Here is a 15,887-nt window from a genome sequence, read left to right on the forward strand (position 1 = left end):
AGGGAAAGTTAAGATATTTGGTATATTACTTTTGCATGATGAATTGTATTGTGTCTCCCCTTTTCAGTTTCCTCACTCATCTACTTCCTGTTTACCCACTGACTTTGTCATTTTTCAGGCTGTACATAATGGAAATTTTCTTAACATGTATTTTTGTTTCTAAATGAGGTAATGCTTAGATATTTGATGTATTGCTTTTGCATGAGAACTTTCACTGTGTCTCTTCTTTTCAGGTTACTGTTTAATTTTTAGTTACAGAAATCAGGTCAGATGTAAGGAAATATTCATGTAGAAGTTTTTTGAACAGTTTCATTCTTTATCAGAATCTTATTCTGTGTCAATCATTTAATCACTCTGAACTGTATCAAGCTTGTATGTTGTGTCCATATTTGGCCCAAATGTTCAGGGTTGACCACTGCAGTCATATCAAGCTGCACCCTGCAAAGCATTTTAGTAAGATTTACTGTAACTATAAATCAAGTACCTAGTATACTAAGCATATGGGTCTATATGATATACTATCCTTTCATTATTCAATCAGCCAACCAAAGCAACTTTGATTTTAAGGTGTGCTTTTCAGTCTCGTGTGATTTTCTAATTTTCAGACTGTTTACTCTTCAACTACAGAAGATTTATATAGGTATGCCATATTGTGGGATTGGATTTCTGACTGGTACCACATCAACTTTCTGTTTAATTTTGACAATATGATTTTTCAAATGTTTGGAACAGTTTTCTCTGAAACTACCTATAAAAGCCTTTGTTTGTTTTGTTTTTAAAGATGCCTTATATGTGTATAAGTTTAAATTGCCATGTCATTGGATTCTTCTTTGACTGAAGTAACATCAATTTCCTGTCTGACAAGTATTGTGTCAGTTCGGTCTGAATACAAGTTTTCTTTTTTTGAAACTATCTATCTTTGCCATTTCATATGTAATGGGAGAGCATGATTTGACATAATAGCCAGTTAATTGACTTGGCTGAAGGATTCATTCTTTATCCAGATCTTTTTTTTTTTTTTTGCTGGCTTGTCACGGAGCAATCTAGGGTTTGATCCTTGGTGGCAGAGGTATAATTTGTACGTCAAATCTTGCTCTCTTGTTACATTTGGTGCCAACTAAAAACCTATTTGGTTTGGATAGCTATTAAGTGACCTAGTTTAAGAGTTCTACATGAAATGAAGACTCTTGAAGTGGGGGAATTAAATGTTGCAGGATGGCCTACCTGTGTTGTAGTAGGTATATATTAAGATTAAAATAGCCAGTTAATTGATTTTGCTGAAGAATAATTCTTTTGCTAAATAGGTTGATGCTGTTGGTGGTCGTGGTATTATTTCGTAGGTCAAATCATGCTCTCCAGTTACTGATATTTAAGCATGTCATGTTTCAGACCTAAGACTAGTGTTTTTATTTTTGGCAGAAAAACAGAATAAAAGAGGCTGTCCAACGTTATCAATATGCCCTGAAGAAGTTTCCGCAAGACATTGAACATGAGAGCCTAAGAACATTTAAAGATGTTAACTTGAACTTACTCCTTAATCTGTCACGCTGCAAGCGTAAACTTGGGGTAAGTCTAGCAAGTAGCTTTAATGGGGTCTCACTAGTTGGCAATAAAATCCCTTCAGAAGTTCAGAAAAAAGTGACAACAATAAATCGACAATAATATGAATAAATTGTAAAATAGCATACTTTCTTTGAGGAAGAAATAAAACAAATATGTAAAAGATAAACTGAATAAAGTATCAGGAAATGCATTTTGCCATCCCAGATTAGATGCCCTTTTATTATACTTGTTAAGATTTTTTGAGGATTTTAGTGGTCTATATCAACAGACAGTCAAATTATCTCCTAGAAACAACGATGTTCTAGCTTTATAATGCACAGAATGGAGGATGTAATGGATAAAAAAGAAGTGCTATCTTTTTCAACTTTATTAATCGTTATCCTGTTATTTAAAAGAATATTGCATCATTACTTGGTACTATAGATACATGTAGCAACAATGTTATATGATAATATGTAATTGAAAAATATGTGTATCAGTTTTTTAAAATGTTTGACCCCCAAATGGAATATTTTTTTAATCATTTTATCTGAGACATGTACTTAAAAAGACTTTTGTTGCATCTTTCACAATATTAACAGCATGCAGTATAGATGTTATATATAGTTTTCCATAATATTTCATTTAAATTAATAAATGATTGTTTTTTGCTTTTTAAGGAATATGATAGTGCAGTAGAACTTTCTACAAAAGCATTGGAAATCAAACCAAATTGTTTTGAAGCTTTTTATGCTCGAGCAAGAGCAAAGAGGGACAACAGGCAAGGCACATCTGCTCTTGAAGATTTGAAAGAGGCATTAAAACTTGCACCTAACAACAGAGAACTTCAGCGACTTTTAATGCGATTACGTGATGAATGTCGTGAACAAATTCGCTATGAAAATATTCAGGATGATGGCCACAATATTCAGCAAAGAAGAAGAGAAGAAACTTCATTATAATGCAATATTTTATTATTTTTAATTTATTCTTTTAGTTTGAATCTTATAATGCTTCTGTTTTCATTTTGCATATTACATTCAAAGAACTGATGTTGAATTCTCACTTCATTTATAGCCACTGTATGTCAGAGTACATGCGACTTAACTTTTGAATTAATTAAATTTTAAGAATATATAGCTACTCAATTAACCAAATTCAATGAATTTGATCTTGGCTGTTGGTGTGATGCTGGTGAATGGTGTCACATGTGCCTGTTAGAAACTGAATTATAAAAAAGTTGCTTTTGTCTGAAATCTGGTTCTACCCTTAATTTAAAATGCATGGTTACTTGTTATAGCCCCACAAACGAGTGTGTAGTATATTGGAATTACCTTGTCTGTCTGTCTGTTCAAATTTTTTGTCACAAAAGTCTCTGTTCTCCCAATAAGTAGATTTATTTCAAATTTGGTGTGTGGCTTCATATAGATTGGCCAAATGTTGTTGGCAATTTTAGTTGAGGACTCGGATATCAACTATCTCTATGAGAGGGAGTATACATCTAAACATGTCTATACATGACAATGCATGCAACTTCATGTTTTTTTGTTTGTTTGTTTGTTTGGTTTTTTTTTTTTGTCTGATGTAAAGAACAGATTTTAAGATATTGAAACAAATTTGATCGAAAGTGTACGGTTTTGATCTGACCAAAAAAAGTTCAGGAATCATAAATTTCCAACTGTTTGTTTTTATATGACTGCAAAATTTTTGTGATCATATTATGGTATTATCGTGTTGAAGTTGTTGCTGAGACACTTCCCACGTTCACTCAATAACTTAGATATTACTGTAATATAGATCTTTATGAAATTATACCAAAAAGTACATTTTAGAAATTTTCTTAACAGATTTTTTAGATTCTTTCAGTGGGAATGCTTAGATTTTTGGTATATTGCTTGTGCATGATGACTTGTACCATGTCTCTCCTATTTAGGTTCCTTGCTCATCTACTTCCTGTTTACCGATTGCCCCAGTATCTCCCTTTCAAAGTTGAGTGGGGGTTTAAACGTGCAACCTTGTTTAATTTTTATTTATGGAAATCAGGTTGTTCATTACAAAGCATTTTATTTTATTTATTGGAAATTATTCATACCCTCCAGGTGCAATATTTTAGGGTAAATAAAAAATCAAATGGTTCATTGGTTTGTTCATTTCGTCTGTCCGTGGAACCTTTTACAAGGGTTGTTGCATGTATTTAAGTTATTTGGCCATTATGGCCAAAATCTTATTTTGTGTCAAACATTTAATTACAATAAAAAATCAATGCTGCATCAGTTTGAATGTGTCTATATTTACCCTTTCTATTCAGGGTTCAACTTCTGAGGGCATAGTAGTGTACTTGAAAAATTGTTGGAAATAGGAAGCAAACTGTTAAATTACAGATTATGCAAAAGGAGCTTTGAATTATAAAAATCAAATAATATGAAATGATTTTTGTATTGACCCTGCAGGTTGTGGAAAATGGGTATTCTAATAGTCCAAATCTTGACATTTCAGCTTAATAAATAAGATAATGATTTGGTGTCAGTGTATTGTTGGTGCTTCTGCCTTGTAATCATATAGATGGGTTGTTTCTATTGTATAATTGCCATTACTGTAAATGTGTTAATTTTCCCAGTTGTTAATTTTTTGCAGATCCTGTCAAATGAACATATTCGGAGTATCAATTTTCACGGTTTTATACATATTATTAGCGTTAATTAGTGTAAAAAATGAATTTTGTGTGTACTATTTTCACTGTTTTCTGTCAACCATGAAAACAGCGAAAATTAGTTTGTAAATTATACAGCATTTTTTTTCTAGAACACAGAACTTTCATAAAAATTAATTAGTATGTCCATAGACCTGTGATAAATTTCAGGTCTATGGTACATCAGGATGACAACAATACAGTATGAGGAAACTCATTATTAGAACTCATGTGCGTGAAAACTCCATTTTATCTTTTTTTGCCTAAGGCTGGCTATTTATGTTGCATTATTTTACCTGGAGTGATATTGACAAAAAAACACTTTTATTTACTTATCTGCATCAACTGGTGATAAACTGGGCAGTATTTATACAACCACAGAAAATCTGTGGTGGTATAATGGTATTATGCTGTCGTAGTTTGTAGACACCTCCACGTCCACTCAATACTGGAGTATAAGTGTATAGATCTTTATGAAATTATACCACAAGGTGCCACACCACTATAGGAATCTTTGGATTGATTTTTGGGGTTATGACTTGAATTGTTTAAGGAATTAGGGGCCTAAAAGGCCAGAAACAAGTATTTTCATGATGTCTGGACAAAAACTTTAGTAAATATGAATTGATCTATCTGAAATTTTACTACAAGATGTCATACCACGAAAGAAATGTTGGGATTTGATTTTGGGGGTTGTGACTAGAAGGGTTTAGGAATAAAGGGTCAAGAATAGGCATTTTCCTAATTTTTAGACAATGAATTCACCAAGTAAGTATTTGGATCTCGTAGACATTGTGCCATACCACCAAAGGAAGCTTTTGAAGGGTATGACTTGGTCTGTTTTGGAATTAAGGGCTGGAAATAAGCAGTTTCTTGATGTTCAGACAATAACTTAAGTAAATGTTAATGTATCTCTTTTAGATTTTACCACAATGTGTCAACAAAGATAAAGTTGGGATTGAATTGGGGGTTGTGACTTCAACTGTATCAGAATGGGGGTCTAGTAATGGACCAGAAACTAGCATTTTCCTGTTGTCTGGACAATGATTTAAGATCTCCTTGAAAGTATACCACAAGGTGCCATACAATAAGAGGAAGACAATTGATTTATGGTATGTGACTTGTACTGATTAGGAATAAGGGGCCACTTAATTCCTGGACAAATTCATATTCTGTGTCAAAAATTTTAATCCTAATTCAGAGCTGTTTCAATAAAATTGAACATGTGTTCAAAAGTATGTTTTACATGTTATAACATTATAATATTTTTCCATGAGATAAAAATAAGTTAAACATATTTTGTTGCAATTTGCACAACACCCAAATTGTTCTATTTTTAGGTCTTACTAAATATAGCTGCATATTAAAACCAGGCAGATGCTTATAAAGGATGATTCATGCATTTCATAATACCAAATATTTTTTATTGCAAAACTTTCTGTAGGCCCATAGAAACTGTATTAAGAAATATAAGTGCTAATGGAAGTAGTCCACTGGAGATATTGAAACTTAAAATTTGCTTATGTTCTACTACAGAAAAAGTATGGGAAAATTTCCCACCAGAATTTTCACACTATTACCTGTCAAAAAATATTTCCCACTGGAGATACAAATACTAAGTTTCATTATATTGATTATCTTGAGATATGATGAATTGCTCCCTGCTCGGTTTATATGCAGAGCCATACTTTTAAAACTGTTAATTGATTTTAAACATGTCTATATATTTTGAGATGAGTTAAGCACATCGTAACATGTTAAAAAAGTTCAGGAAACTAAACATAAGAGATATAGTAATAATTATGTAATATATATATATAGTATACTATGTGGTGAGAAATTTTATGACTCTTTTTCTACAACCATTTAACTAACATATTTATATAAATAAGAAAGGTTCAATGAAACAGTCATTTGGTGACTTAATTTATTATTCACTTTTTTAGCTCACCTGGCCAAGTGAGCTTATGCCTTCACTTGGTGTCCATCGTCATTGTGGACAAATTTTCGAAAATCTTCTCCCAAGCTAGGCCGACAGGACGTAAACTTGGCATGATTGTTCCTTAGAGTATTGTGCACAAAATGACCGTTAGGGTTTACGATACGTGAAAAAAACATTGCCGCTGTTACTAAAAATAGAAACGGTTGCCCTTAGCAAAATTCTGGTTCAGGTCATGAAAAGGTTATTAAAATCATTTCCTGCATTTGACAATTCATTTAATTTCAACTTGGCTTGTCTCATTCTTCAAGTTTTTTTTCAAATAAGCAAAAGTTGAGGTGAGCGATTCAGGCTCTCATGAGCCTCTATTTATTATTATATTTTCATAGGTGAAATCAGGGGAAGGGGAGGGTGGCATTAGCCTGCCTCTTATGAAATTGAAAATTTTCAAAATGTTATACATTTCATGTCAAAGCCTGAAGAATACTCAGAAAGGGAATTTTAAGTTTAATAATTTGATTTTTTATGTTATATGTTTTTATATTTAAATGTACCCATTGCAAACAAAGATGACTCCAAAAGGAGATAATTGAGCTTTAAGGCTAACTCCATCATTTAATCATATAACCGTACAGTCACCTTCACACACACACACACACTTTCATGCCCTTTTGATGCATATACATGTACTACCAACAATCTGTACATAACAAATATTCATTGAAGTTAGGATTAAATAGAAAAGAAACAGAAAGGATACAACAAAGTTAATTCAGAAATATGTTTTGGCCCAAAATTTATCATAAGTTCTGGTAGCAGGCCTATTCTGTTTATTTGCAATAAATATTTCAAGGATTGCTATTGTTTAATCCTTGATTTCAAATTCAATGAATGTTGGAATAGTGCCTTTCAATTTGCATCGATATAAGAAATGCTTGGCTATTATAATCAAAGTACTGAAGTACTGAGTCAATGAATGCCTTCATAGTTTGCTTGTTTACATTTCAAATCATAAAAAAAGTTGTATAATATTTAAATAGGGAATGTAATTTTTAAACCTCTGGTTCGAAGGAGAGGAATATACAGTTTTACCCTTGTCCGTACGCGTGTTTCCATTTTTCCGTAATACTTTGTACGTCACAGTTTTCTGAGCAACTACTTATTAGAGCGGGTTGAAATTTTAAAACATTCTTCCCGTATATATGCCATTTGATGGTTTCCATTTTCAAATAAATTGAAAACAACTTTCTGTTTACCAAGGACAGGGACAGATACAGGATTTTAGAAAAGTGGGGGAGGGGCGCATTGTTAATTTTTTTTAGGTTAAATTTTTTAAATATTCTTCTAGAGTGGGTGCAGTGTTAGTGTTAAACATTATTTTTTGCAAGTTGAAATTTTCGTCGAAATTTTTCAGCAACTACTCATCACAGTGACTTGAGGTTTTAGCACAATATATTCGTACTTACGTATGTCATATGGTAGGATATATTGTCATATATATATATATATATATATATATATATATATATGTCATATATCGGAAATATCGACAACAACTTACTGTTACTCGAGGATTTTATTTTTTACTTTATGTTTTGAAAGTTGAAAATTGTGTCCCACTTTTCTCTGCAACTACTCATCACAGTGCCTTGATATTGTAACACATTTTTCTCGTAGTTATGCTTTATACTGGGAACCATTTTTGGGAAAATTCGACATCAAATATCGAGGACTTTATTTTCTCTATACCGTGGATGAAAGCGGGGTATCACTAGTGAGCCATCGCTCACAGATTTCTTGTTGAATTTTTACTTTTGTTAGCTTTTTACAATAGATGGTCTATAAACCGAGCAGTCAAACAAAACAAATGGGACAAAAATTTTCCACAAATTTCTAATCTTTCAGACACATAGATTTGATGATACAAATTTCAAAATTTACATGTTAAATCAATTTCCGATGTTTTTTTTCTGTTTCACCAATATCAATACAAAGCATTTGCTTCTGCTTATCATAGGATTGAACCAAATATTTTTACATGTATTTCTAAATGACTTTAAAATTAGAGTTCTCCCAAAGTCATATAAGTGCATTGTAGGCTTTTGTAGCTAAACATCTGTTGAATCCAGTCAAAGCACGGAAATTTTTTTTTGCTGTCTAATTACCATCAATATGATTTAAATGACCATACAATCAGACAAGAGCATCAACAAAGCAGCCCAACTAGTAGTAGGACAATATTTTGAGTTCTATCCGATTATCCAAAGTCTGGACTCTGTCACCTCTACAGTGCTAAATACAGTTACTAACATATTCCAATAAGGAGCAGTCCCGAGAGGCTCAAAGGGGTATTCAAACAACTTGTATCTTTCAGTACTTTTGGATTCCATATATTCGATGGCCAAATCAGAGAATTAGCAAGTCCCATTCTAATTAACTGCATTGGTGACAAATATTTCAAAAGAACATAACTGAAGACTTTTGGTGAATAAAATCTTTACCAAGACAAGAACTAATATGTTACATATTTTTCAACGGGTGTTGTTAATTGTTATGTATTTATGTGCTAAGATAACAAATAATAATAGGAATATAATTATGGAAACTGAGCTTGTTACAATGATTTTGATACTGTTTACAAGTAACAATATGTAAAAAAAAAAGAGCTGTGTGCAGCATGTTCGTTGGTACATATGAATGACATACATAATCTACACTTATGATGTTGTTTAAACCTTCTAAGTTAATAACATGACTATAATCATGTTGTAAACAGCATCAAAAGGACAAAGCATCAGAAAATAGCTAGTTTCTTATCTATTTAAATTTACAATAAGATAACTAAGTGCAAAGAAGACTACAATTATAATTTAGAAAGTTTTCCATAATTAATTTAAATCTGATTTAAAATATAGAATGACTAAAATAAAACATGTACTTCAAGTATTACATATGATTTTAAGTTAATGTTCTCTTCAAAGGTATTTGAAAAAAAAAAGAAATGGCACATTTGTTCAAAATATCAAATAACAGTACAATCTAGTGAAGTAGATATTTTTTTGCAGAAGTAAACAATTATTTGAATGGTATAATATTAAACAAAACCTGTTATATTCATATATGCTGCATCATATTTCCACATTTTAGCATTACATTTTCGCTGAAATAATGTTACGTTTTTGCGTGCGAACCCTCTTTTAAGGCTGTTTAACATCTTAACAAATAAAAAAATTATACATCAAAATTTGACATGATACTCATCTGGTGAAGGGTGACGCAAAGGTACTAATTAACGGTGGCCACAGGTGAAGAAAAACTTAAAATAAGACTTTTTTGAAACCTATGCAGGATTTATGAAGAAAGGATGATGTCTACACTAGGGAATACTTTCGTGAAGTTACATTTGTTGTACCATCTTTTAAAAAAATCCGAATGGCCTCTCCTTCAGTTTCAGCAACTTTTCTCCATAACCGCTTATAATATTGACCTGCAGGGAACCAGTGAGATGACTTTTCTCCTGAGTTCACGAGAGAAATCAATACGCATGGGATGGTTGACGACTGGTCGACTGTCACCACGTGATCAAACAGGCTTAATGAATCAAGTCGTAATATAGTGCGAACTTATTATACCGACTTCTAAATGAAATGAATGATGCGAAATTTCTCTTCATTCTGCTTTTGATAAACTATATATTTAATGGTTACTTTTAATCCTTTCCATTGACTACGGTCAGTGCCTAGAAACTTGATCGCGGATGGTTTTGAGTGGTACTGTAAAAATATGATATCCGCTTAACGAAGCAAGATTTTGCGTGATGCCTAGGTTAATTTCAGCCACTCCCGTGCCTTCATTGACAATCAAAGTACTGAAGTACTGAGTCAATGAATGCCTTCTTAGTTTGCTCTGTTCACATTTTAAATCATAAAAAAAGGGATTGTACAATATTTAAATAGGGGAAAGTAATTTTTAAAACTCTAGATCTGTTTCGATGGAGAGTTTTACCCTTGTCCGTGTTTCCATTTTTCCGTAACACTTTTTACGTCAGTTTTCTAAGCAACTACTAATGAGAGCGGCTTGAAATTTTAAAACATTCTTTCCGTAGGTGTGCCATTTGATGGTATTCATTTTCGAATAAATCGAAATTCCTGTTTACTGAGGACTTTATTTTTTACTTTCAAATTATATTTTGAAAGTTGAAATTTTCGTCGCACCTTTCTAAGCATCTACTCATCACAGCGGTTTGAAATTTTAATGTTTCTTCCTGTAGTTATGCCATATAGTGGGGTCTATTTTCGGAAATTTCTGTCTACCGAGGACTTTCCTTATTTTAAGATTATATTTTGCAAGTTGAAATTATCGTCGAGCTTTCTCAGCAACTACTCATCAAAGTGGCTTGAGGTTTAACGCAATAAATAAGTACTTAGGTATAATCGACAACAACTTCCTGTTAATCGAGAACTTATTTTTTACTTTATATCTTGAAAGTAGACATTTTTGTCGCGTTTTTCTCTGCAACCACTCATCACAGTGGCTTGAAATTGTAACATATTTTCCCGCAGTTAAGCTTTATACTGGAATTCATTTTGTCGGAAATTCGACAACTTCCTGTTTACCGAGAAGTTTGGGGTTTTTTTTCTTTTGACTATATGGTAGGATCTTTTTTGAACAAATAAATCTACAACAACTTCCTGTTTACCGAGGACTTTATTTTCTTTATATTGTGGTTGAAAGCGGGGGTATCAATAGTGAGCCATCACTCACAGATTTCTTGTTGATTATTTTATTCTGTTAGATACAAAGCTTTTGTTTTCAAAAGATGGTTTATAAACCGAGCAGTCAAGACACCTAGACAAAACAAACAGGAGAAAAATTGCCCACAATTTTTTTGCACTTTTCAGACACATGGATTTGATGATACACATTTAAAAATATACATGTTAAAACAATCTCCCATGTTTTTTTTTCTGTTCCACCAATTTCACTACAAAGCATTTGCTTCTGCTTATCATAGGATTGAACCATTTTTTACATGTATGTCTAAAAGGCTTAAAAATTAGAGTTCTCCCAAAGTCATATAATTGCATTGTAGGCTTTTGTAGCTAAACAACTGTTGAATCAGACAAGAGCATCAACAAAGCAGCCCAACCAGTAGTAGGACAATATTTCGAGTTCTATCCGATTACACAAAGGCTGGACTCTGTCACCTCTACAGTGCTAAATACAGTTACAAAAAATTCCAATAAGGAGCAGTCCTGAGAGGCTCAAAGGGGTATTCAAACAACTTGTATCTTTCAGTACTTTTGGATTCCATATACTCGATGGCTAAAGTCCCATTCTAATTAACAGCATTGGTGTAAACTATTCCAAATGAACATAAACTGAAGACCGTTGGTGAATAAAATCTTGTGAATAAAAACTGACAAATTACACATTTTTCAACGGGTGTTGTTAATTGTTTTGTGTTTATGTGTTACGATAACAAATAACAATAGGAATATTATCATGGAACCTGAGCTTGTTACAATGATTTTGGAACTGTTTACAAGTAACAATATGTAATAAAGAGCTGTGTGCAGCATGTTCGTTGGTACATATGTATGACATACATTAGCTATATTTTTGATGTTGTTCAAACCTTCTTAAGTTAGTAACATGACTTTGATCATGTTGTAAACAGTAAAATAAGGACAAAGCATCAGAAAAGAGTTAAATTATAGTTTCTTATCTATATATAATAAGGTAACTCAATGCAAAGAAGACTACAATTATTGTACATTGATAATTTAAAAAGCTTTCCATAATTACAATATTTTATAAAATAAATCTGATTGAAAATATAGAATGACTGAAACAATGCATGTACTTCAAAGTATGATTTTAAGTTGATGTTCTCTAAAAAGGTATTTAAAAAAAAAAGAAATGGCACATTTGTTCAAAAGTATCAAATAACAGTACTATCTAGTGGAGTAGACCTTTTTTTACAGAAGTAGACAATTATTTAAATGGTATATTATCAAACAAAACCTGTTATATTCATATATTCTGCATCATATTTCAATAATTTTACATTACATTTTCGCAGAAATAATGTTACGTTCCTACATAAGAACGCGAAGGTACTAATAAATGGTGACCGCAGGTGTAGAAAAAACTCATGCAGGATTTATGGGAAAGAATAATGTCTACATAGGGGGGTGCTTATGTGTAGTTACCCATCTTTAAAAAAAAATAATAGCAACTTTTTCCTTAACCTGACACCCGGTAACATTTTTGTTCCACAAGTTCCTCTCAAATATATATATTTAGCGATCCTAGGGTTGCTTATGATATTGAATTGCAGGGAACCAGTAAGAACACTTTTCTCTTAAGGTCACGTTAGAAATTAATACGCATGGGATTGTTGGCGACTGTTCGACTGTCACCACGTGATCAAACAGTCCGATGCAACATGTCGCAAAATAGTGCGAATTTATTACACGGACTTCTAAATGAAATGAAAGATGCGGAATTTCTCTTGCATGCTGATATTGATAAACTATGGGTATTTTTAATCCTTTCGATTTCACGTTTCACTCTTTTCCATTGACTATGGTCTGTGCCTAGGAACTTGATCGCGGATGCTTGCGAGTGCTACTGTAAAATATGATATCCGCTTAACGAAACAAGATTTCGCGTGATGCCTAGGTCAATTTCAGCCACTGTCGTGGCTTCATTGACAAAAATGAGATTAATAAACAAATTTTTCTCAGTAAATTATAATCGAAATGACTTTTGCTAACGGTTAAATCAGCATCGTAATTTCTTATATTTTGTTGAAAAGACAGCCAAATGTTATATGTGACGCGGCAGTCATAAATAGAGATGTTCTAAATTTTTTTCTTCCTTGCCTTGTAGCTTGATACATGTAAGTCTCTGGGACAATTTTGCAATTCCAGTGAGTGCAAAAATGGTCTTTGCCATTTTAATTTGCAGCGAAAAAAATTTGGTTGGAGATGATGCACTAACATTCTAGTAAAAAATTGTACAAGTTACATTCTCACCTTGCTTACCATCTAAGCACAGTAAGCATTTAAAACCAAATTTCCTCTGAGGAAATCTCATTTCCTTTAAGGAAATTTTATTTCCTTTGAGGAAAAATTACACATCAGATTTTCTTTGGGGAAATTTAAAAACAAGAATTTCCTTAAAGAAAAAAGTTTTTCCTTAAGGAAATTTACTCAACTGCAATTTCCTCAAAGGAAAAAGTTTTTCCTTAAGGAAAAATATCACGGCAAAATTTCCTCAAAGGAATTTTTTTTCCTTAAGGAAAAACATCATATTGAAATTTCCTCAAAGGAAAAACTTTTAAATACTTTAAGAAATAAATCACATTAAAATTTCCTTTGAGGAAACTTTCACTTAAAATTTCCTCAAAGGAAATCATTTTTCTTACCAGAACAAAATTTTAAATGAAAAAGTGACTTTTAAGAAATAAATGTTCTCATATTTTCTATCGAAAAGTACTGTCAAGTGTTTTATTTATCATTAAAACTCATTTAATTACTGTGCTTTGAAAAACAGGTGCAGCAATTGATCTAAGTCATATCTTATATTTAAGAAACAATACATGTGCATAATAAGCAAACTTTTCACAATGAGGTCACTTAATCTTCATGTTTCTTTCTCCTGCAATCAGTTGTAATCTGATAAGTCACTGGCAAAGAACATGATTCTGAGCAATGGATGACCTACTATATCTAAGATTGTTCTCCTTGTGCTGCTAATATGGCAAAATCATAAATCTGTATTCTGATTGAAAAAAGTATTTTTCTTTAACTCTAAAACCATATTATGGTGAAAATGATCTGGTGAATGTTTAATTGTCTATCAAATTATACAAGTGGCTGGTCTTGGCAAATTGTCTTGAAAATAACATTTTACCACAGAAATTGACCTGCTATCAGCACACAATTATGTATTACATTTCTCTAAGGAAATGAAGCATGTTTCTTACTGAAAAAAAAAAGAAAAATCTCAAAAATCATATAAAAATGATAAATTTTATAATTAAAAAGTTGATTGTATACCCATTAACACCAAAAAGAAGAATTTAAACAGTAGAAATAGACTGATGAAAGGTAGTGCATTCCTAAATATTGTATGTAGTGAGTGTTATAGGTGAATTATTACCTAAATATAATCTTCATACATTAGAACTCTGTCACTGGCCAAGTCAGTATTTCTGGAATCATTTAATATAGAGCTGAAATGTAAAAATATTGAAATGAGTATTGTAAATTTTTCATGCCTTGATCTCATTTGCTGTTGTTGTTGTTATATTTAACTTATTTATTCTATCAATTGTAAGCTATAGTCTCTGAAAACAGCAATTTTTTTTCTACAAACAGTGCCTAAAATAGCAAAATACAATGTACACTTGACCCTTTATGACATAAATCCAGTTACTAAAGGGTTTTTTACTGTTTTCTATGAATACCATTCAGAACCACCAAAAAATCAGTAACAGCAACTAGCTTAACTTTAAAAACAGAAGAAATTGAAAATCTCACATGTAATTGTAGTATTCTATGCTTAAAAACTGAGAATATACAAAAACTTCTTGAAAAGAACTTAAGGAATACTTTATTAAAATATCTAGCATTACACAATTAACATTTTTTTATATTCCTGAACAAGAGATGAAACTGAGAGATTGATGGAATGAAGTTGAAAATACTGGGTCTTTATGCTCACAGTCGCCAAAATAACAAACAACCTGCGGTAAGGTGTTTAATTTTTCTAGCGCTACCCAATCAGTTGTTTTTCTTTCTCCAATAGATGCTTAGAAGAGTAACATTTTCTACAGATACAAATTCTCTTTTTGACTCATCTTGGGGTCAGTCCAAACAACTTCCACAATCAAGGTGATCTTCCTACCAGGAGGTTCATCATCTAAACTGAAAGAAGAATAGATAATGCAATAATAAAAATATACCTTAGAAAAGTCAGCTTACCTCTTCTTTGTGCATCAAATTTGAAAAATAATTCTCAGTAACAGTAACTAGTCTAACTATAAAACAAGGAAGTGTAAACAGGAGAAATTGAAACTGTCACATGAAAATGTGATAAAAAAGTAGATAAAAAGGAGACTTTGCAAATGCCATCTATGATGATGTAAGCTAAGCTCAATAAAGTGTTCCTGATACAATGATTTTGTTAGGCATGCACAAGGACAGAGGGTATTAGGTACAAGTTATTAGAGTGGAAAATTTTTAAAATGGCACATTGAATCTGTACTTGTACACATTTTTAAAAAACAGCCCATTAAAAAAAATCACTTTTGGTGAAATGAGGAACATATGGTAGTTTCAGACTAGTTGTTTAAACTCTCGTAAATTATTTGGAAAACTGGTCAATTTACAGCCAATTGGACCTTAAATAATTTTAACATTTTTAACATTATATTTATTTACAATTGTTCAAATGGTTTCCAACAAGTCAGAATACAGGCCCTGTTCCACACACTTTGAAAACTGGGGGAGCAAGCCCAATTCTCAAGTTTTATACGTAGAGAATTCAGCACTTAACATACAATATCAGATGTTAAATAAATCAAAGTGCTGAGGCACTGAGTCAAGGAAGACCTCATAAATATTCATGTAACCAAATTGCAAGCTAAAAAAAAACCATAAAAAACTTAGTCATTTTAAAGAGAACCATCTGTTTCAATGAAAT

At 31.9% G+C, this 15,887-nt stretch overlaps 1 protein-coding gene and 1 long non-coding RNA gene across 4 annotated transcripts in view; one reads left to right on the plus strand and one right to left on the minus strand.

The window, feature by feature from the left end:
• Positions 1–3,818, plus strand: part of LOC148612428 (protein TANC1-like) — a 78,867-nt gene extending 75,049 nt beyond the window's left edge. For all 3 annotated transcript variants that reach the window (XM_088593849.1, XM_088593846.1, XM_088593845.1), the window contains exons 18-19: positions 1,420–1,566; positions 2,223–3,818. In XM_088593849.1, the coding sequence (XP_088449975.1) occupies positions 1,420–1,566; positions 2,223–2,504 (429 nt within the window). In that variant the 3' untranslated portion in view covers positions 2,505–3,818. The remainder of the gene's footprint in view (positions 1–1,419; positions 1,567–2,222) is intronic.
• A 7,751-nt stretch (positions 3,819–11,569) lies between these two features.
• On the minus strand, positions 11,570–15,238 carry LOC148612430 (uncharacterized). Its single transcript, XR_015924398.1, has 3 exons — positions 15,167–15,238; positions 14,343–14,415; positions 11,570–14,165 (listed from the first exon to the last, which is right to left on the minus strand). It is a non-coding gene; the product is annotated as an uncharacterized LOC148612430 (long non-coding RNA).
• Between the last annotated feature and the right edge of the window lie 649 nt (positions 15,239–15,887).

Source organism: Perna viridis, chromosome 7 (genome assembly GCF_037379345.1).
Source record: "Perna viridis isolate PV_CMFRI_1.1 ecotype Kerala chromosome 7, ASM3737934v1, whole genome shotgun sequence".
Classification (NCBI taxonomy): domain Eukaryota; kingdom Metazoa; phylum Mollusca; class Bivalvia; order Mytilida; family Mytilidae; genus Perna; species Perna viridis.